Here is a 21,955-nt window from a genome sequence, read left to right on the forward strand (position 1 = left end):
TAAGCATAAATAAAAATTATTTACGTCACAGGTCGAGAAAGGCAGTTGGTGTTATTCTTTAGCAAATTTGGTTAAATTCATATTATCTCTCCTGTTTATTTATACAATTAAATTACTCTTTTGATCATTCTTTAAAAATCTTAGGTTTTTTTGAATTTTTAATACCAAGTATTTGTCTTTCAAGTTTCTGCTTCCTATTGACTTTTGTGTCATAAAACCTTGTGCAATGCAAAAACTTTAAATTCTGATTATGCACAGATGGGAGGTTTTTGTTTTTATTCTGCATTCTAGAGATTAGAAACTGGTTCTTCATTTTGTCAGGGTCTAATATCAGACTTCTAGTATTTAAGCCAAATAACCTTATTTAATAGGAACTAAATAAACGTTTGCTGAACTGTAATTACTACTGTTTATTAGGAACACAGCTGTCACTTTACATAAGTTTGAATCCCTACAGTAAGGAGACAATGAGTACAGTATTCCCAATTTAAAGAGAAAAAGTTTGAAGTTCAGAGAGGATAAGAAACAATGAAAAATCACAGGACTAGTAAATGAGAGTTTGGTGATTTAAGTGTAGAACTGTCCTATTTGAACTGTATTTTATGACCTCCTTAAACAATGAATGGCTGTTCAAATTGGCTGCCCTACAAAGGCCACGCTCATCCTCTCCCCTCCTGGCTTTACACAGTTCTCTCATTTTATTTTGTTTGTTTTTCCCCAGACCATTTAGCACACATCTATCTACTTTTACTGCTCTGTAACATACTGATTGATTTGTTTCCCTTTCTCTTATAGTTTGTAATCCTTTGAGAGAAAGCATTGTATGATCCATTTTGTTTTGTTTTTGTCTTTTGTTTGTTTGAAAATTATTGCAGTTTGTTCTGGTCTACAATATATTAGGTTTTTTTCCCTCAACTTTACTGAGATATAATTGTCAAATAACATATACAATATGATGATTGATATATGTATGCATTGTGAAATGATTACCACAATAAGTCTAGTTAATACATCTATCACCTCACATAATTACCATGTATCATTCAATTTGGATATCCATTATTTAGCACTGTGCTCAGCACTTAAAACATCTTTGAATATGTTGATTAATTTTTATCAAATATTGTATATTTGTTTTCTCACAGAAATCACATCAGATTAATTTATTAAAATAGCAGAAATCAGCGTGCCTGGGTGGCTCAGTTGGTTAAGCAACTGATTAATTTCAGCTCAGGTCATGATGTCACAGTTGTAAGATGGAGCCCTGTGTTAGGTTCCACACTGGGCATGGAGCTTACTTAAGATTCTCTCTCTCTCCCTCTGCCCCTCCCTTTCTGCTCGTACACATGCAAGCTGTCTCTCTCTCTCTCTAAAAAAAAAAAAAAAAAAAAATAGAAATCATAATCAAATCAATAGAAAAATGATTGCAATTTTTTTAAGATTTTTATTTATTTGACAGAGAGAGACACAGCAAGAGAGGGAACACAAGCAGGGGGAGTGGGAGAGGGAGAAGCAGGCTACCCTCAGAGCAGAGAGCCCGATGTGGGGCTCGATCCCAGGACCCTGGGATCATGACCTAAGCCGAAGGCAGATGCTTAACGACAGAGCCACCCAAGAGCCCCTAGAAATCATTTCTTTAAGTGAATTTAAACATTCTCTTGATTATACAGTGGATAAATATATGTGGTTAGAGAAATATTTATTGATTTAAATAAAATGATAGAATTTGTACATCCAGATTAATTTGTTTCCTTCAAAATAATCATCTAGAGAAATAACATACTTTTCTAAGAATGCTGCTATTTTTTCAGAACCAGTTGGAACTTGTTTTTATTTTCTCAGAATTTATGGTACCTTTTTTGAATATTCTATAGGAAATAAGACCATCTTAAAGTTTCAAAATATTTCTTTATAATCTTTCAAGGAGATAATACTCAGTTGTATTAGCTTTAGATTTTTTAAGTTATTTATAATAACATCTTAAATATCAGTATATTTTTTCAGCGGTGCTGAACTATGGATTAGAACAATGTTTCTATTTTTTTTTAATATAAAGACAATTTTTTTTTAGAGTAGTTTTAGCTTCACAGCAAAATTGAGAGAGGAAGATACAGAGATTTCTTATACATACCCTGGCCCCACACATATATAGCCTCTCCCATTAATCAGCATCCTTCACCAGAGTTGTACATTGTTACAATTAATGAACGTATATTTACATATCATCGTTCAAAGTCTATAGTTTATATTATAGTTCAGTCTTGGTGCTGTACATTCTGTAGGTTTGGACAAATGTATAATGACATGTATCATCATTATAATATCATACAGAGTATTTTCAATGTCTTAAAAATTCTCTGTGCTCTGCCTATTCATTCTTCCTACCACTCCTCTGCCAACCTCTGGCAACCACTGATCTTTTTATTGTTCTTTTCTTTAAGATTTTATTTATTTATTTGAAAGAGAGAGAAAGAGCAAGAATGCATGCACAAGCAGGGATAGGGGCAGAAGGAGAGGGAGAAACAGACTCCTTGCTGAGCGTGGAGCCCGACATGGGGGCTCGATCCCAGGACTCTGAGATCATGACCTAAGCTAAAGTTAGCTGCTTAACGAACTGAGCTACCCAGCTGCCCCCACTGATCTTTTTATTGTCTCCATAGTTTTGCCTATTCCACAATGTCATGTGGTTGAAACATACAGTATATAGCCTTTTCAGATTGATTTCTTTTGTTTAGTAATATGCATTTAAGGTTCCTCTATGACATTGCATGGCTTGATAGCTCATTTCTTTTTAGCCTTGAATAATATTCCATATATGTACCAGTTTTTTTTCTTCATCTATTTAGTTACTGAAGGACATCTTGGTTGCTTCCAAGTTTTGGTAATTATGAATAAAACTGCTATAAACATCTGTGTACAGGTTTTTATGTGAACATAAGTTTTCAACTCCTTTGGGTAAATACCAAGGAGTGTGATTGTTGGGTCACATGGTAAAAGTATGTTTAGTTTTGTAAGAAACTGCCAAATTGTCTTCCAAAACATTGTACCATTTGAATTACCATCAGAAATGAGAAATCTGGTTGCTCCACATCCTCAGCAGCATTTGGTGCTTCAATGGTTTGGATTTTAGTCATTGTAGTAGATATGTAGTAGTATTACATTATTTTAATTTGCAGTTCCCAAATGACATATGATGTGGAGCATCATATTGCCTATTTGCTGTTCATATATGTCTTTGGTGAGGTGTCTGTTCAGATCTTTAGTACATTCTTTTGATTGGGTTGTTTGTTTTTTTATTGTTAAGTTTTAAGAGCTCTTTGTATATTTTGGTTAACTGTACCTTAAATCTTTATGTCTTTTGCAAATATTTTCTCCACGTCTGTGGCTTGTCTTATTCTCTTGACAAAAGTTTTGAATTTTAGTGAAGTCCAACTTATTAATTCTGTCTTTCATGATTGTACCTTTGGTGTTGTATCCAAAAAGTCTTGCTAAATGCAAAATCATCTGAGTTTTCTCCTATGGTACCTTCTGGGACTTTTATAGTTTTGCATTTTACATTTAGGTCTATAATGAATTTTGAGTTAATTTTTGTGAAGGGTATAAGGTCTCTGTTTAGATCCCCCCCCCGTTGTTGTTTTTTGTTTTGTTTTGTTTTTTGGCCTGGGATGTCCAGATGTTCCAGCACCATTTGTTGTAAAGACTATTCTTTCTCCATTGAGTTGCCTTTGCTCCTTTGATAAAGATCATTTGACTATATTTGTGTGGGTCTATTTCTGAGCTATATTCTGTTCCTTTGATCTATTTGTCTATTCTTTCACCAGTGCCACACTGTCTTGATTACTGTAGCTTTATAGTAAGACTTGAAGAAGTTGGGTAGAATCATACCTTGAACTTTGTTTTCCAGTATTGTGTTTGTTACTGCCATCTTCTTTTGAACAACACGGATATTAAAATATCCATGAGAGACCCATGGAGAGAGTCCCAACTGTCTTCCATGAGAGTCCAGAAGACTAGGATTAGATATTATAGTTGTATTGCTAACATATTTACAAGATGTTCAGTAAGTGTTGTATTTGAAATGTATACTCACCAGAAATTTTTGTTTACTGGTTTGAAGAAGAGAGAGAGAAGTAGTGAGCAGACTGCTGCCATGTTACTATGAGCATACCTGTAAATGCCATTTCCTTATATTTATTAATGGTTTAGTATATTATTTCATATTGTTTAGAGTCTAAATGGTAAGATAAAAATGAGCAAATATCAGGCAGCGTGATGCCCCCAGCTCTGTTTTTCTTTTCAACATTTCCTTGGTGATTTGGAGTCTTTTCTGATTCCATACAAATTTTAGGATTGTTTATTCCAGCACTTTGAAAAATGTCATTGGAATTTTGATCAGGATTGCTCTGGGCAGCATAGACATTTTCATAATGTTTAATCTTCCGATCCATGAGCATGGAATGTTTTTCCATGTTTTTGTGTCTTCTTCAATTTCTTTCATGAGTGTTCTGTAGTTCCTAGATTACAGATCCTTTACCTCTTTGGTTAGGTTTATTCCAAGGTATCTTATGGTTTTTGGTGCTATTGTAAATGGAATCGATTCTCTAATTTCTCTTTCTACAGTTGCATTGTTAGTGTATAAGAAAGCAACTGATTTCTGTGCATTGATTTTGTATCCTGCCACATTACTGAATTGCTGTATGAGTTCTAGGAATTTGGGGGTTGAGTCTTGGATTTTCCACATAAAGTATCATGTCATCTGCAGAGAGAGAGAGTTTAACTTCTTTGCCAATTTGAATACCTTTTATTTCTTTTTGTTGTCAGATTGCTGTTGCTAGGATTTCTAGTACTATGTTGAATAGCAGTGGTGATAGTGGGCACCCTTGTTGTGTTCCTGATCTTAAGTCAATTATCATATGGTTTCACTTATTTGTGGCACATAAGGAATAGCATGGAGGACATTAGGAGAAGGAAGGGAAAAATGAAGGGGGGGAATCGGAGGGAGAGATGAACCATGGGAGACTATGGACTCTGAGAAACAAACTGAGGGTTCTAGAGGGGAGGGGGGTGGGGGGATGGGTTAGCCTGGTGATGGGTATTAAGGAGGGCACGTTCTGCATGGAGCACTGGGTGTTATGCACAAACAATGAATCATGGAACACTGCATCAAAAACTAATGATGTAATGTATGGTGATTAACATAATAAAATAAAATTTTAAAAAGTGAACAAATATGATTATAATAATTAATATTTTTAGTGAAGTTAAAATCTTGTTACCTGTACCTTTCATTTCTTCCATTCTTCCATTATGTTGACATTCTTTTTTTTATATTTTTTTATTTTTATTGTTTTATTTTTTTAAAGATTTATTTATTTGAAAGAGAGAGAGAATGAGAGAGAGAGAGCACATGAGAGGGGGGAGGATCAGAGGGAGAAGCAGACTCCCCGCTGAGCAAGGAGCCCGATGCGGGACTCGATCTCGGGACTCCAGGATCATGCATGACCTGAGCCAGAGGCAGTCGCTTAACCAACTGAGCCACCCAGGCGCCCTTTTTTTTTTTTTTTTTAAAGATTTTATTTATTTGAGAGAGAGAATGTGAGAGAGAGCACATGAGAGGGGGGAGGGACAGAGGGAGAAGCAGACTCCCTGCTGAGCAGGGAGCCCAATGTGGGACTCGATCCTGAGACTCCAGGATCTTGACCTGAGCCAAAGGCAGTCGCTTAACCAACTGAGCCACCCAGGTGCCCCCATTATGTTGACATTCTTATAATGGGGGTTCTTATGTTGGATGATTGATGTTTAAACATTAAGAAGATTATACCAAACTTTTAGAATTTGCACAAGCATTTCTTTTTGAAGTATAAGATTAATAAGTAAAATATTTTTTCCCATCAAATGTTGTAATGAATTAAAATTAAAGTGAAGGGACTAATGTCTTAATCTTTTACAAGTCAGGATTTTTTTAAAGATTATTTGTTAATGCAATGGAAAGGAGTTATTTAGTACTGCATGAGACATTATTATGTTTACATCTGAGGCCAGAGATGTTGCTCTCTCTTCTGATCTTTCCTCAGACCTAGCACATTGGCTTGCACAATAAAAATTGAGAAATGAAAAAAACTGTACTTTCAGATAGAGTGGATAAACAGTGATCTTATATTTTTATTTTTATCTCTTCATACAACTATAAATTTGCAAATGAATTTAAATTCTTTATTATAGTTGGTGGCTAAAGGAGTAAAGAATTCTGATATGTCTCCACCTTTGGGACAACATGAAGCAGGTGGCTCTCCATCAAAGCAACAGATGAGATCTGTTATTTCTGTGACTTCAGCTTTGAAAGAAGTGGGAATGGTAAGTTTCCTAAAATTTAGAACTCCTCAAAGTGAAAGTTTATTAGAAGGATTAAATTTAATGAACTTACATTAATTCCTAATGTATTAAATTTTTCTAGGGAAAATAAAATAACAAGATTTTTGTGTATGGCTTACTGTGCATATTGGAACCTCACTGCTCATAGGTTTATATCTAGGACTATCTAATACATAAAATTAGATTTAATTGATTGTCTCTCATTTTTACTTTAAAAGAATATTGAACAAATAAATTATATGCAGAAATGTACAAAAAATAATGCAACAAACATTTTTATACCTCAGTTCTCACAATTAAAGGTTCATTTTTTTTTTAACAAAGTTTCATTTTTTATTTAAATAATGTCTCTTTGGTACTTAATTAACTTCAGGAATAGTGTCCAAGACATGTTTACATTTATTTTTAAATTTTTGGCATAATAGATGTTGGAAGACTTAATATAATTACACTTAATCCATCAATTATTTCTTTTACCTTCTACGTATGAATCTCTGTCATGCTATATGAATACTGAAACAAAGAATTGTGGGCAAGTAAAAAGTTTAAACTTAGAATTATGTGTCAGGTGTTCATCTAAAATGTGAAAACTCTGTTCTGGGATTAAAGGAAATGGGCTCTTGATAAGGAATTTTAGCCTAGAATTTAACACACAGGAAGGAGAAAGTCTATTGAATTATATAACACATTACCTTGATTTTCTCTTGTCTTTTTAATTAATGTCTCTGCCTTTTAATTGCTGAGTTTCATTAAGTTTTTGCAGACAACACTGATGTTACTGATACACCAATTTTCTTTTTTATAGCCTTTGTGTTTATCTTGAAAATAAGACTGAGTAGGAAAATACAAATTTCTTGGTCACTCTTAAGAACTTCATATACAAAACTATTGTTCTTCAAGTAGGTTTAGTCTCTTTTTTCTTTCTGATAACGATTTTGCGTGTGCTGCATTGTTCACTTCAACTTTAGATACCACTGTGTGGTTTCCTTCCTGGTACCCAGTCTCACATCTCAACTAGCTGTTCATCTCTCTGGTTGTAGCGACTGCTAATTCCTGACTACTTTATTGGGTAAAATGCTCTTTGTCTCATTTACATGTATTACTTTAAAACTGACCACTATACTCTTTTGTATTTTCCTCAAATATTACAAAATTTGAGGTAATCTGTATAATGAAATGGTTTTTCTTTATGTGTTGTCTTCGTAAATACTCCTTACTTAAAACTTTGAACAATGCTCTTTCTTACTTTGCATCTTTCAGATACTTTTGCTTTCATAGCTTTCAAAACTAATTTCTTCTTTTCATGTGTTTAAAAATTCTCATTGGTCTAGAGTACTATGATTGTACTAATCAAGACAGACTTTATATTATTGTTGGTACAAAGGACTCAGAACTTATTTTTATTCTCTTTGCTTATGGAGAGAAGCCAATTCTCAATTATGTTTGGTAGTATGGCTTAATAGGAATATATATACATGAAACATAAAGACAGCTTCAAAATAACACAGCCTAGCCTAAATTACTTTATCCACCAAAACTCCCTAGCTTTAATTAAGAGAGTATATGAGTAATCAGTTGGTTAGGTGTCTGACTCTTGATTTCAGCTCAGGTCATGATCTCAGGGTGGTGAGATTGAGCCCCATGTTGGGCTCTGCGCTGTGTGTGGAGCCTGCTTAAGATTCTCTGTCTCTCCCTCTCTTCCTTCCCCTCCCTCAAGTGCATGCACACTCCCTCTAAAAAAAATGGGAGGGAGTGAAGTATATGAGTTAATTTTCTTTCTATTTGTACCATTGACCTAAAATTACCAAAAATCAGATGCCAAAAAGGAAGAGGATATAGTTAAATATGTGATCAGTAATCTAAAAATAAGATAAACAGTTGAGAATTGGCCCTTCTATTAAGTCTATTACTTGATTATATGTAACTATTTCTCATTTCCGATAATGAAGGAAGCTATGTTAACATTTTACAGGGATAAAAAAATTCACAAGGAGCAATTTAACGAAAAACGAAATGTAACCAAAATACGTAAGTTTTTAAGGTAGACATTTAAAATAACATTTCTTACTTTATAACTCTCTGTATTTATAGGACAGGAGTTTAACTGATACCCAGGAAACCTCAGAAGACATGCAGAAGACTAACACTGCTATTTCAGTAAGTACAATTTTCAAACTCTGTCAATCATTTTACTAATTGTATAGATATTAAAATATAACACTTTAACTGTTTCAGAGTAAGAGAGAAATACTACGTAGATTAAATCAAAATCTTAAAGCTCAAGAAGATGAAAAAGGAAAGCAATGTCACTCTGATACGTGTGAGATAGTTGTTAATGAAGATGCCAAAGAACATGAAAAAGAAAAATCGGGTTCATCTGATCGCAAAAAATGGGAGGCTGGAGGTCAACTTGTGATTCCTTTGGATGAGTTAACATTGGACACATCCTTCTCTGCAACTGGAAGTATGTATCAAATGTTAATATTCTGTGATGGTCTAGCACACATGTAAACTTGTAGACTGGATACTTGGAAAGAAAGAACACTTAGAGGGGTTGAGAAAGGCTGGAAAAATTTCTTTGTATGTGAAAAACGGAGAAAACTATTCAACCTTAAGAATAGAAAGGATTTTTATTATGATAGTGTGTGGTATTGGAGAGGGAACTAATAATATATATTTAAATTGTATTACTTTAACTCTTTCTACCAGTTGTATTACTTTAATCTGTTACCAGGAATAATTCCTGATGAGAACCAAAATAGTGAACTTTGACAGAATCTCAGTAAATTCTCTTAGGTATGTAGCCAAGGGTATGGAAAAGATCTCGCTTAATGATTTATTTATTCAGCAATAATTATTGAGCAGCTGTTTTCTTGCATTGTCCAAGGCACCAGAGAGAGATACAATAATAAATAAAAACACGTGCTCTTGTGGAGCTTACATTCTGAAAGGGCAAGTTTGATTGTCAACCAACTAAATATAGTTTCAAGTAATTTTTTTTTAAAGATTTATTTATTTATTTGACAGAGAGACAGAGACAGTGAGAGAGGGAACAGAAGCAGGGGGAGTGGGAAAGGGAGAAGCAGGCTCCCCACTGAGCAGGGAGCCCAATGCGGGGCTCGATCCCAAGACCCTGGGATCATGACCTGAGCCAAAGGCAGATGCTTAACGACTAAACCACCCAGGCACCCCAGTTTTAAGTAATTTTTTTAATGGACTATTTTCATAGAATTCTTTCTTGCGTTGGAGAAAAGCTCAAAGACTCTAACCTATGGTGTCTTTTATTTTGTTTACTTATTCAGCAGTTCTTTCTGAGTCCCATTAAATGCCACACATTCCTCAGCAATGAAGTTACAATAATGATTAAGACATAGTCCCTTCCCTTAAGGAGCTTAGGGCCTGGTGGAAAGGGAGACAAGTATAGAGGCAATTGTAGTTGATAAGAAATATACTAGAAATTATCATAGGCTACTGTAAGAATATGTATTAGGACATAAATCAGTCTTGGGGAAGCCAAGGAAATAATTTGTGGAAAAGGGGATGAGCCAAGGGATAAGTAGTTAACTAAACCAAAAGCCAAGCCAAGTGTTTTAAGCATAGAATAACCAGGACCCAGGTGAGAGAGCATGTAAAATTCAGGGAACTTGGTATAATTCAGCATGGATTGCTAAAATTCAAAAGTTAAGACAAAGAATGGCAAGTAAGAAGCCTTCAAAGGGGTAAGCAGGGTCAGATCATGAAGGGTACTATACATTGGCTCTCTCAAACTGTATGAACTTACTCTGAGTGCAGAGAGCAGTCTTTGAAACAAAGGTTAGCACATGTTTTCTGTGAATGCCAGATAGTAATTATTTTAGGCTTTGCAGGCCATAAGGACTCTGTTGGAACTTTTCTACTCTGTCACTATAGTGTAAAAGTAGCAATAGACAATATGCAAATGTATTAGCATGGCTGTGTTTCCAGTAAAATATTTTTTAGGGGTATTGAAATTTGAATTTCTTAAAATTTTCTTTAATGTCTTCTATTTCTTTTCTCAGACTTTGTTTTTCATTGCTATAAAGAACATTCATGATTGTTTCCTGGAAAATTTTTATAATAACTTTTAAAATCTTTGTTAGATAATTCCAGTATCTGTGTTATATTTGTGTTGGTTATTAATCAGTAGCCATCTCCCATGAGATAATCCTCTGTCTTCTCTTGTGAGAGTTGTACTGCATGTTTTGTGTTCCCTATCATGTAGCACAGATTTTATGCATGAAAAGTGGTTATTAATTACATAAAGATGATGATAAACACAGATGATGTTGTGAGATCTCTCAGGTGATGGGGCTGTAAATGACTTAGAGCACCTCTGAGGCAATAAACTATTACCAGTGTGACAGGATGGGATGGAGACAAAGGTAGAGAGACGCAAGTAAGTTTTATATAAGATGAAAAAATTCCTGCCATGTTTTCTTAAAAAGTAGGAAGAAAGGTCATATGGAGACCAGAAACACAAGAATTGGATAATTTTGAATGATCAGATAAGCCTCTCTCAGACAAATATATAAGGACATTTGAGACACCTTATTATTACCTTATTAAAAACACTTTACATGGAAAAATAGCATGAGGTTAATACTGTTATATGAACAATACTTCATCTCATGAATTCAAAAATCATATTTAACGTAAGTATGCAATATATTTATGTGATAAGTTTTTACATAGTATAAACAATGTATAAAATTTCTCTCCACCTCAACATCTCTCCATTTCCATCCTTGTTATGAGGTAACCACTGATATACTTTATCCTTCCGAGCTCCTTCCTGTGTGTGTTTGTGTTTGTGTGTGTGTATCTGAATAAAGACACGTTTTATATCTTTATGTTATAACATATGTTATATATCATTTATTGTATTTATTTTACATATAAGTGTATTTTATAAATCTTTTCATATCACTGATTAAAAAATTCCCTTCATCTTTTTTATAGCTATGTAATAGTCCATTGTATGATCATACATGATTTACTTTTCTCAACATTTTATTTATTATGTTCAGTTAGCCAGCATATAGTACATCATTAGTTTTTGATGTAGTGTTCAATGATTCATTAGTTGCATATAACACCCAGTGCTCATTCCAACATGTGCCCTCCTTAATACCCATCACCCGGTTACCCCATCCTCCCACCCCTCCGTAACCCTCAGTTTATTTCCTGGAGTCCAGAGCCTCTCATGGTTTGTCTCCCTGTCTGATTTCTTCCCATTCAGTTTTCCCTCCCTTCCCCTGTGGTCCTCCGCTCTATTCCTTATACTCCACATATGAGTGAAACCATATGATAATTGTCTTTCTCTGCTTGACTTATTTCACTTAGCATAATCCCCTCCAGTTCCATCCATGTTGATGTAAATGGTGGGTATTCATCCTTTCTGATGGCTGTTTCTCAACATTTTATTATGAAAAATTTCAAATATGGCAAAATTGAAATAATTTCACAGTGCACACCATATACTGTCCATTGAAAGTATACCATTAATATTTTACTATGCTGGCTTGATCACATACCTGTCCACCCTTCTATCCAACAATTAGTGTATCTTATTTTTTCGTGCAGTTTAAAGTTCATTGCAGATACTGGTATACTTTTTCCTAAGTATTTCATAGCATACATATCATGAAATAGAGTTCAATATTTGTTTAGAAGTTTGTTTTTTTAATACTAAATTCACATATAATGAAATGCGGATATTTTAAAAGTATATTTGCTGAGTTATTTTTTTTTTAAGAGAGAGTGCATGCACATGCGAGCAGTGAGGAAGGGCAGAGAGAGAGAGAGAAAGGGAGAGAGAGAGAGAGAATCTTAAGCAGGCTCCTTGCCCAGCACAGAGCCCAATGCGGGGCTTGATCTCATGACCCTGACATGACCTGAGCCAAAATCAAGAGTCAGATGCTTAGCCAGCTGAACCACACAGGCACCCCCATTTGCTGAGTTTTAACACATGCCTACACCTATGTAACCCAAACTCCTGTCAAGATACAGAACATCACCAACTTCCCAAACCAAACGTTTCATGCCTCTTCCCAGTTTCTGCTTCTAGCCTCCCAGAGGGGACTTTTTTTCCGAATTTTTTCTATCTTAGATTAACTTTCTGTGTTCTAGAATTTCATTTTAACAGACTAACAGTTTGTATTTTTGTGTGTGTGTGTTTAGCTTGTTTAACTCAGCATAATGCTTTTTGAGATTTATCTGCATTGTGATTATCAATAGTTTGTTCCTTTAAAAAATTATTTAAAATTTACTGTTATTGATAAAGTCACTTCTGGTTTTTTTTTTTTGCTCACTGTTAGTTGGTATATCTTTATCTATTCTCCCCTCCCTTTTAGTCTGTTTGTATCTATTTTTTTTAATTTTGTATCTATGTATTTAAAGTAGGTTTCTTATAGGCAGCATATTGTTGGGTTTGCTTTTTTAATCTGCTCTTAATCATCTTTAATTTGGTTGTTGAGACCATTTATATTTAATGTGATTGTTAATATGGTCAGATCTAAAAATGCCATTTTGCTGTTTGTTTTTTGTCTTATCCATTCTTTGTTTCTTTTGCCCTTTTGTTTTTCTTTCTTTTGGATTGAGTATTTTTATGATTCCATTTTATCTCAGTTATTAACTGCAGTTTATTATTCTGTTATTTTAGTGTTTGCTTTAGAGTTCATAGCACACATCTTTAACTTATCAGTTTATATTCCAGCAATTGATTACATTTCACATGTAGTATAAGAACCTTACAGTAGTATACTTAGATTTCTTTCCTCCTAGTCATTGTGCCATTGTTTTTGTTTGTTTTTAACTTATGCTATAAACCCCCCAACACATTATGGTCATTTCTCCTTTAAGGAGTTTTAAATAATAAGAGAAAAAGCCTTTTGTATCTACCCGTGTAGTTACTGTTTCCAGTGGTCTTCATAATATTTGTATAAATCAGATTTCCATGTGGTATCATTTTTCTTCTGCCTGAAGGACTTTCTTGAACATTTCTTGTAATGTAGTCCTGCTGGTGAGGAGTTCTTTCAGCTTTGTATGTCTGTAAAAATCTTTATTTTGCCTTCCTTTTGCAAAGATATTTTTTCTGGGTATGGAATTCTAACTTGATATTTTTTTCTTTTGGTACTTTAATGATATTGTACCAATGTCTCCTGGTTTGCATTTATTATGAGGAGACTCTTCTGTCATCCTTATTGTTAGTCCTTTGTATGTAAAATGTCTTATTTCTTCTGTATGTTTTCAGATTTTTCCCCTAAGCTAGTAAATTTCATTACGATGTGCTTTGCTGTCATTTTCTTCATGTTTCTTTTGCTTGGGTTTGTTGAGCTTCTTGGAATTGTGGGTGGTTTTCATCAAATTTGGATAACTTTTTGCTTTTTTTTTTCAGCTTTTTTGGTCTTCCTATCTAGCAGTTTATATGGATCTTGTTAATGTTTTCCTTTTCTCTAATTATCATCAATTTTTTCTCTAGCTTATAGAACATATAGAATTCAGTTATATTATAAATGCCCTGACTACTAATTAAATCATCTGTTATTTTTAGGTTGATGTTGATTTTTTCCCCTCTTTATTAAAGGTTGAATTCTTTTGCTTCTGTGCATGCATGGTCATTCTTTGTTTGGAAGCCAAACCATGAATTTTACCTAAATGGGTGGCTGTATATTTTTGTATTCCTATAAATATTCTTGATTTTTGTTCTAGGACACAGTTCAGTTACTTGTAAATAGCTTGACCCTTTTAGGTCTTGCTTTTAAGCTTTGTTAGGTGAGGGGCACCTGGGTGGTGCAGTCGGTTAATAATCCAACTCTTGGTTTCAGCTCAGGTCATGATCTCAGGGTCCTGGAATCGAGCCCCACATTGGGCTTCATGCTTAGTGTGGAGTCTGCTTGAGATTCTCTCTCACTCTCTTTCTTCCCCTTCTGCTCATGCTTTCTCTCTCTCTTAAAATAAGTAAATAAAATCTTAAAAAAAAAAAAAAAAGCTTTGTTAGGCAGAACCAGAGCAATGTCTGTGGCTAATCTATCCCCTTTTACTGAATCTAAAACCTCTCTGAGTAATCTACCTAATGACTGGTGAATCATAAGACATTTTTTTCTGGCTGGTGGGAAGAGGGACTATTTTTGACCTACCTTGCTTGAACTCCAAGTATTATTCCCTCTACTCCATTTGGGTCTTTTCCCTAGACTACAGTAATTTCCCATGTGTGTGATGATCAGTATTTAGCTTAAGACTCCAAGAAGACTCTTGAGTTCTCTTTGTGTAGCTTTCTACTCTTCCGTATTCTGTCCTGCCAACATTAGCCACCTTTGCCTCCTAGACTTCCAATTTCTGTCACCTCAGCTCAGAGAGACCATCAACTCCACCTGGTTTTCCCTCCCTGCATCAAAGTTAATATCATTTCATATGGACATTTAGTTTCTCCAGTTTTATTTGTTAAAGAGACTTCCCATTCCCCACTGTATTGCTTTGACACCTCTGTCAAATACCACATGCCTGTAAGTTATGGGTCTATTTCTGGGTTTTCTACTTTTTAACTATCCTTTTAAAAATTGATTCACTATTGGGAATCATTTTTGCTTTATAAAGCTGAATATCACCTGCTAATTTGCAGATACTTTCAAGGAACTAGTACATACAGATTTGTATCAACATTTTGTATTTGGTTACCATTAAAATTTTATATGACTTACATATGCTGTAATATGTGAGATTGCACCTTGTCTATTACTGCTAGGTACTTAAATGCTTTGTGTATTATTCCAAAAGGCTCCAAAGACTCAAATTACAATAGATAATTTCCCATTTTTTTTTGCTCTGCTAAATTTTTTATTGTTATGTTAATCACCATACATTACATCATTAGTTTTTGATGTAGTGTTCCATGATTCATTGTTTGTGCATAACACCCAGTGCTCCACGCAGAACGTGCCCTCTTTAATACCTATCACCAGGCTAACCCAGCCCCCCACCCCCCTGCTCTGCTAAATTTTATTTTAAAAGTTCCCCCAGAATTATTATTGCTGAAAATGCAGTGTCAGTTGCCTACTTATGATATGTAAGCTAAACTAAAACAAATTTTTTTAGAAATATCCTCTCTATTTTTAAACCATATGGATGTTTACGACTTGTTTTCTATTTTCTTTAATTAAATTTATAGAAGCAAAATATTATTAATTTATATTCTTTTGTACACCCCAAATTATTGCTTAATAGTCTTAGTTTTAAAAAATTTGCTCAGAAAAAATTTTACAGAGGTATAATTTTTTCTATTTTTATATTCCTTGAAACTATAATTCATAAATTTTATTATTTTTTATTGAAGAATAGTTAACATGCAATATTATATTACTTTCAGGTGTACAACATAGTGATTCAATATTTATATAAGTAACAAAGTAACCAAGATATCTATCTAGCTATCATTTGTCACCATACAAAGTTGTTACACATAATTGACTATATTTTCTATGCTGTACATTGTATCCCCTTGTTCTATTTATTTTTTAAGTAAATGTTTGTACCTTTTAACCTCTACCCCTATTTCCTCTATCCCTCCTACCGCCACCCCTCTGGCAACCACCAGATTATTCTCTGTATCTATGAGTCTATTTCTCTTTTGTTTCATTCATTTGTTTAGTTTTTTGGATTCCACATATAGGTGAAATCATACATATTTGTTTTTTTCTCTCTGGCTTATTTCATTTAGCATGTGGACCCTCAGTGTCCATCCATGTTTTTGCAAATGGCAAGATTTCCTTCTGTTTTATGGCTCAGTAATTTCCTGTGTGTGTGTCTATATATATATATGTATGTGTATATATATATATATATATATATATGTATGTATATATATATGTGTGTGTATATATATATATGTATGTATATATATATATGTGTGTGTGTGTGTATGTGTATATATATATATATAACAATGCAGTCGTTAGGGGCATTGACCACTCCTCTGTGGTCAGAAATCTCCATATTACTTTTAACTCCCCAAACATTTAACTATTATTAGCCTGCTGTTGACTGGAAGCCTTACTAATAGCATAAATAGTTGATTAACACATATTTTGTATTTATATGTATTACATGATGTATTCTTACAATAAAGTAATCTAAGAGAAAAGCAAATGTCAAGAAAATCATAAGGAACAGAAAATATACTTACAGTACTATACTGCATTTATTGAAAAAAGTCCACATATAAGTGGATCCAAGGCTGTTCAAACCTGTGTTGTTCAAGGTTCAATTGTATACCACATCCTCTTTACCCATTCATCTCTCAGTGGACAGTTAGGTTGCCTCAGTATCTTGGCTATTGTAAATAATGCTGAAGTGAACATAAGGATGCATATTACTGAATCTGGGCTTTGTTCTTTGTAGTTCCTTTAGGTATAGAATTAGATTGTTTAGTTGAGATTTTTCGTGTTCCATGAAATGGCTTTGCATCACTATATCTTATCTCTTAGAATTGCTTTTGTTGTGTCCCATAGATTTTGGAGCATGGTATTTTCATTTTCATTTGTCTCAAGGTATTTTTTGATTTCCTCTCTGATTTCTTCATTGACACACTGATTTTGTTTAGCCTTCACATGTTTGTGTTTTATAGTTTTTTTCTGCTTCAACAAAATGAAACAAAACCATTTTCTTCTGCTTGATTTTTAGTTTCATACTGTTGTGTTTGGAAAAGGTGCTTGATACGATTTCGGTTTTCTTAAATTAATTGAGATTTGTTGTGTGGCTTTTGTATGATCCATCCTGGAGAATGTTCCATATGCACTTGAAAAGAATATGTATTCAGCTGTTTTTGGATGGAATGTTTTGTATACATCTGTTAAGTCCAGCTGGTCTAATGTGTTTTTAAGGCCAATGTTTCCTTATTGATTTTCTATCTAGATGATCTCTTCATTGATGAAAGTAGAATATTAAAGTCCCCTACTATTATTGTATTACCATCTCTTTATGTTTGTTAATATTTGCTTTATGTATTTAGGTCCCCCTATGTTGGATTCTTTGATATTTATAGATGTTCTATTCTCTTGTTTGATGTATGTAATCATTATGTAATGCCCTTTATTGTCACTTGTTACGGTCTTTTAAAATCTTTTTTTTTTTTTTTGCTATAAATATTGCCACCTCAGCTTTCCTTATGTTTTCCATTTGCATGGAATATCTTTTTCCAGCCCTTCACTTCACTTGTCTCTGTGTGTCTTTAGGTCTAAAGTGAGTTTCTTGTAGGCAGCATATAAATGGGCCTTGTTTTTTAATCCATTCAACCACCCTATGTCTTTTGTTTGAAACATTTAGTTTATTTACATTAAAAATAGTTATTGATAGATATGTACTTATTGCCATTTACTTGATTGTTTTCTGTAGTTTGTAGTTCTTCTGTGTTACTGTTTTCTTCTTTTGCTCTCTTCCCTTGTGACTTCCTTTAGTGTCATGCTTATATTCCTTTCTCTTTATTTTTTCTGTACCTATATAGGTATTTGGTTTATAGGTACCATGAGGTTCATATATAACATCCTCTGTATCTAGCAGTCTGTTTTAAATTGAAGGTTCAAGCACATTCTCAAAGCACTGCATTTTTTATCCCCCTCCCCAACATTTTGTTTCTGATGTCATGTTTTACATCTTACTATTTTGCTAATCTCTTGACTAATGATTGTCCTGCTCAAAGGGGAGCCTGCTTCTCTTTCTTTCCTCTCTGCTTGTGCTATCTCTGTCTCTCTCAAATAAATAAAATCTTTAAAAAGAAAAAAGAGGAGTTGGGTTCTTTATCTTCCTACTCTGCCATCTTGATCCTGCCCCCCATAATATTTTTTTAAGATTTTTTTCATTTATTTTAGAGAGGGTGTAGAGGGAGAAGGAGAGAAACCCAAGCAGACTTGGCACTGAGCCCAGAGTCAACACAGGGCTTGATCTCACGACCCTGAGCCGAAATCCAGAGTCAGATGCTTAACCAACTGAGCCCCCCCATAAGTATTTTAAAAGGCATTTATCTATATTTTTACTACTAATATTAGTAATAGTATTCATCATTCATTCTTTCTATTATCATTTTCTGAAAGTCTTTTATTTTTTTAAAGATTTATTTATTTGAAAGAGAAAGAGTGAGCAGGGGGAGGGGCAGAGGGAGAGAAGCAAACTCCCCACTGAGCGCAGAGCCTGAGCGGATCTCATTCTCGTGACCCTGAGATCATGACCTGAGCCAAAATCAAGAGTCAGATGCTTAACCAACTGAGCCACCAGGTGCACTTGAAAGTCTTTTAAAGCATCATCAGCATATGTTCTTTGTGATAGGACCTTTCTTTCTTGTGGTGTGTTCAATTGGATAGATCTTAAATCTGTTTTATAATACACTAATAGTATGTTCTATCAATGAAATTTGTTTTTTGTCTTTTTTTTATAGAACATACAGTGGGAGAGGTTATTAAATTAGATCCTGGTGGATCTCCAAGAAAAGTCTGGGGGAGAAGCCCTACAGATTCAGTTCTAAAGATACTTGGAGAAGCTGAACTACAACTTCAGACAGAACTATTGGAAAACACAACTGTTAGAAGTGGTAAGCAGAAACAAAGTTGTTTTTCTGTACTAGAAGTAATGTTATTAAAATTCAAATTGTATTTTTAAGATGTATTTAAGTGAATTATTTATGATAGATTATCTTTTTGTCATAATAATTTTCTAGTTAGGTGGAAAATAGTTATATTTCTGAGGAGTTGTCTCAAAATAGTAGTCTTGGATTTTGACCTGACATAACCTGGATGGGATCTTAAAAGAAAAGGAAAAGGAAATGTGTTTAGGGTGAGCCAGAAAAGTAGAACAGTCAAAAAAACATCATTTTACATGAAGAAAGATAATAGGAGCAATGCATGTGGATTCTGGAATTAAGTTGAATAAAGATTATCTGTAGTAGTTATGACAGACATTATCCAAGGACTTGGGGAGGATGAGTTGTGAGGCAGGAGGAAAACGTTTGTTTTCCCAAAGTATTGTGGGTCTTGGTATTACAGCTATGCATATGAAGAGTGTCCATGTATAAAATATAGAGAGGCTGAACATGGTTTTTCTTTTTTCAGAATTTGTGTCTAGACATGAATGTATGTCACTCCTATGTTCTCTCTCAATCTGTCTCTTTTTTCCCTGTCTCTTTTTAACTCTGTCTCTGTCAACTTTGTGCATACTTTTATCCTTGCCTTTTTCATGAAATATTATCACTTACTTGTTTTCATTTGTGTCTGTCCTGAGAGCAAGGATGATCTTTTTACTCTTTGTAGCTTCAATGCTTAACACATAGTAGTAGGAACAGCTAATTAGTGTTCCATAAATAGTTGGTAAATTAAAGTTAAAAAAAGTAAGACAAGTCATAAATTACTTCTCAGTTCCAGTTCTCTGAAGATGGATTATTTAAATATGGAGACTATTGAATATAGAGAATTATTGGAATTAGAGTGATGCTCACATTTGAAACTGGCAAAAAATAACACAGGAGGTAAGGTTATTCACAGTGTGTATAAAGAAATTAGCCAGATACTAATATGCCAGTGAAATAAACCTCTACACATGTTATTAAAGTGTAAAAAGTAGATGCTTTTTTTCTTTTACTAAGGGTGAATCTACTAGCTGTTAATGATTCTAGCATTTTCTTTAAAAAAAAAAAAGAAATTTGAAGAGATGTGTGTATAATTACTTGTTTGAAAAAAGGGTAAGTACACAAAATGTATGTATTTGTAATTAACTTTCTTCCCCCCATGCTCTTGTGTTTGGAAGTTGTGCAGTTGTATGCCAGACACTGATCAAAAACAAAAATACTAGTAACTTAATATTCTTACATCTTAGTCTGATCCTATTGTCAAAATGCCTCAGGCTTTATTCAGGGGGAAAAAATGCCTCTGGGCTAAAACATTTTCAAAAATAATGATAAAAAATTGAGATTATTTTGTAATCTAAAGGTCCTTTATGTGTTTATCCTCATTAGAACTATTACTTTAAAAACATCAGATTCTGATTCCTTTTATGTAAAATCATTATTGCTTAAATGTATATAATTTGGTATATAATAATACTTAGGCAATGTGAAAGCGGGTCTTCTCCATAGTCAAATAATTCATCTTCAGAGAATTGGAACTGAGAAGTAATTTATGACTTGTCTTACTTTTTTAACTTCAATTTACCATTTATGGAACACTAATTAGCTGTTCCTACTACTATGTGTTAAGCATTGAAGCTACAAAGAGTAAAAAGATCATCCTTGCTCTCAGAGGACAGACACAAATGAAAACAAATAAATGATAATATTGCATGAAAAGGGCAAGAATAAAAGTATGCACGAAGTTAAGAGGTAGTGTAGAGATGTTTAAGTAACTAACTTTATCTTGGATAAAGACTTCTTAGAGTTGTCATTAATTTTTCCCTAACTGTATTTACTTAGAATATGCTCTGTGCTGGGATTTTTAACACAAAGAAGTCACAGTTTCTTATCACTAGGAAATCAAATGTGGCAAAATCTATGTTGGAAGTGTTGTGTATGTAATGGTATGGAGCCACAGATTAGGAGGCTTTATGTTGTCAGTACTGTATAGTTTCATTAAGGATGATAAGGTCCTTTGGGTCAGAGAAAGCCACAGAGAGACCAAGTGATCTTGAGCTAGGCCAAAAATAAAGAGCTCAATGGGTAGATAAGGGAGAGAATGAAGTTCCAGGCAATACACAATCCCAGTATATGCAAAGACAAAAAAGGTTTATTTAATATGTATGTGGGAGCAGCTTTATGCTGTAGAAGGAGAATGGGCTTTGGTCCAGTTCTGGTTCGATCATTTGCCCAGCAACCATGGGCAAGTTCCTCTGACTTTGACATTCAGTTTCTCCATGTGTAGAATGGAAACACTGTTATTAAGGATTGTTTTTTGAGGATTTAATGAGGAACTTAAAGGACCTGCAATGTTCTCTAGTCTTCCAATCTTTATGCCAGTTTCTCATCAATTTGATTGTCTTAAGTTCTTTTTGTAGTAGAAGGGCTCATGTGAACAATACAACCAGAAATTTTGTATGTTTGTAGCAGTTTGTCTTAAGATTTTCTTTTTTTTTTTTTTAAGATTTATTTATTTATTATTTGAAAGAGAGTGCGGGGTGGGGAGGGAGAGAGAGAATCTCAAGCAGCCTCCCCACTGAGCACTGACCCTCATGCAGGGCTCAGTCTCATGACCCTGAGATCATGACCAGAGCCAAAATCAAGAGTTGGATGCCTAACAAACTGAGCCACCCAGCTGCCCCTTAAGACTTTATTCTTGAAGATCAGTTTGGCTGAATATAAATCCTTGGCTTACATTTCCATTCCTTGAATATTTTATTATATAAAACTCCATAGTATTCTGGCATAAAGCATAGCTATCAGAAATTTGATGACGATCTGATTTTCTTTTTGCTTGGATACTCAAAGGATATCTTTCTTTTTCCTTAAAGTTTTTAAAAAATATATTTTTCTAGTAGGTGCTGTGTTTTTTTTTTTTTTAAGATTTTACTTGTTTGACACAGAGAGACAGTGAGAGAG

General features: G+C 34.0%; 1 protein-coding gene across 1 annotated transcript in view; it reads left to right on the forward strand.

Moving 5' to 3' along the window:
• NEK1 (NIMA related kinase 1) overlaps positions 1-21,955 on the forward strand; it is a 216,482-nt gene that overhangs the window by 125,864 nt on the left and 68,663 nt on the right. The window contains exons 22-25 of the mRNA XM_088021009.1: positions 6,223-6,354; positions 8,464-8,529; positions 8,608-8,836; positions 18,815-18,967. Coding sequence (XP_087877135.1) covers positions 6,223-6,354; positions 8,464-8,529; positions 8,608-8,836; positions 18,815-18,967 — 580 coding nt within the window. The remainder of the gene's footprint in view (positions 1-6,222; positions 6,355-8,463; positions 8,530-8,607; positions 8,837-18,814; positions 18,968-21,955) is intronic.

This window comes from Eumetopias jubatus, unplaced genomic scaffold (assembly GCF_037043125.1).
Source record: "Eumetopias jubatus isolate StellerSeaLion01/CBP00866 unplaced genomic scaffold, mEumJub1_p1.0 scaffold_2, whole genome shotgun sequence".
Taxonomy (NCBI): domain Eukaryota; kingdom Metazoa; phylum Chordata; class Mammalia; order Carnivora; family Otariidae; genus Eumetopias; species Eumetopias jubatus.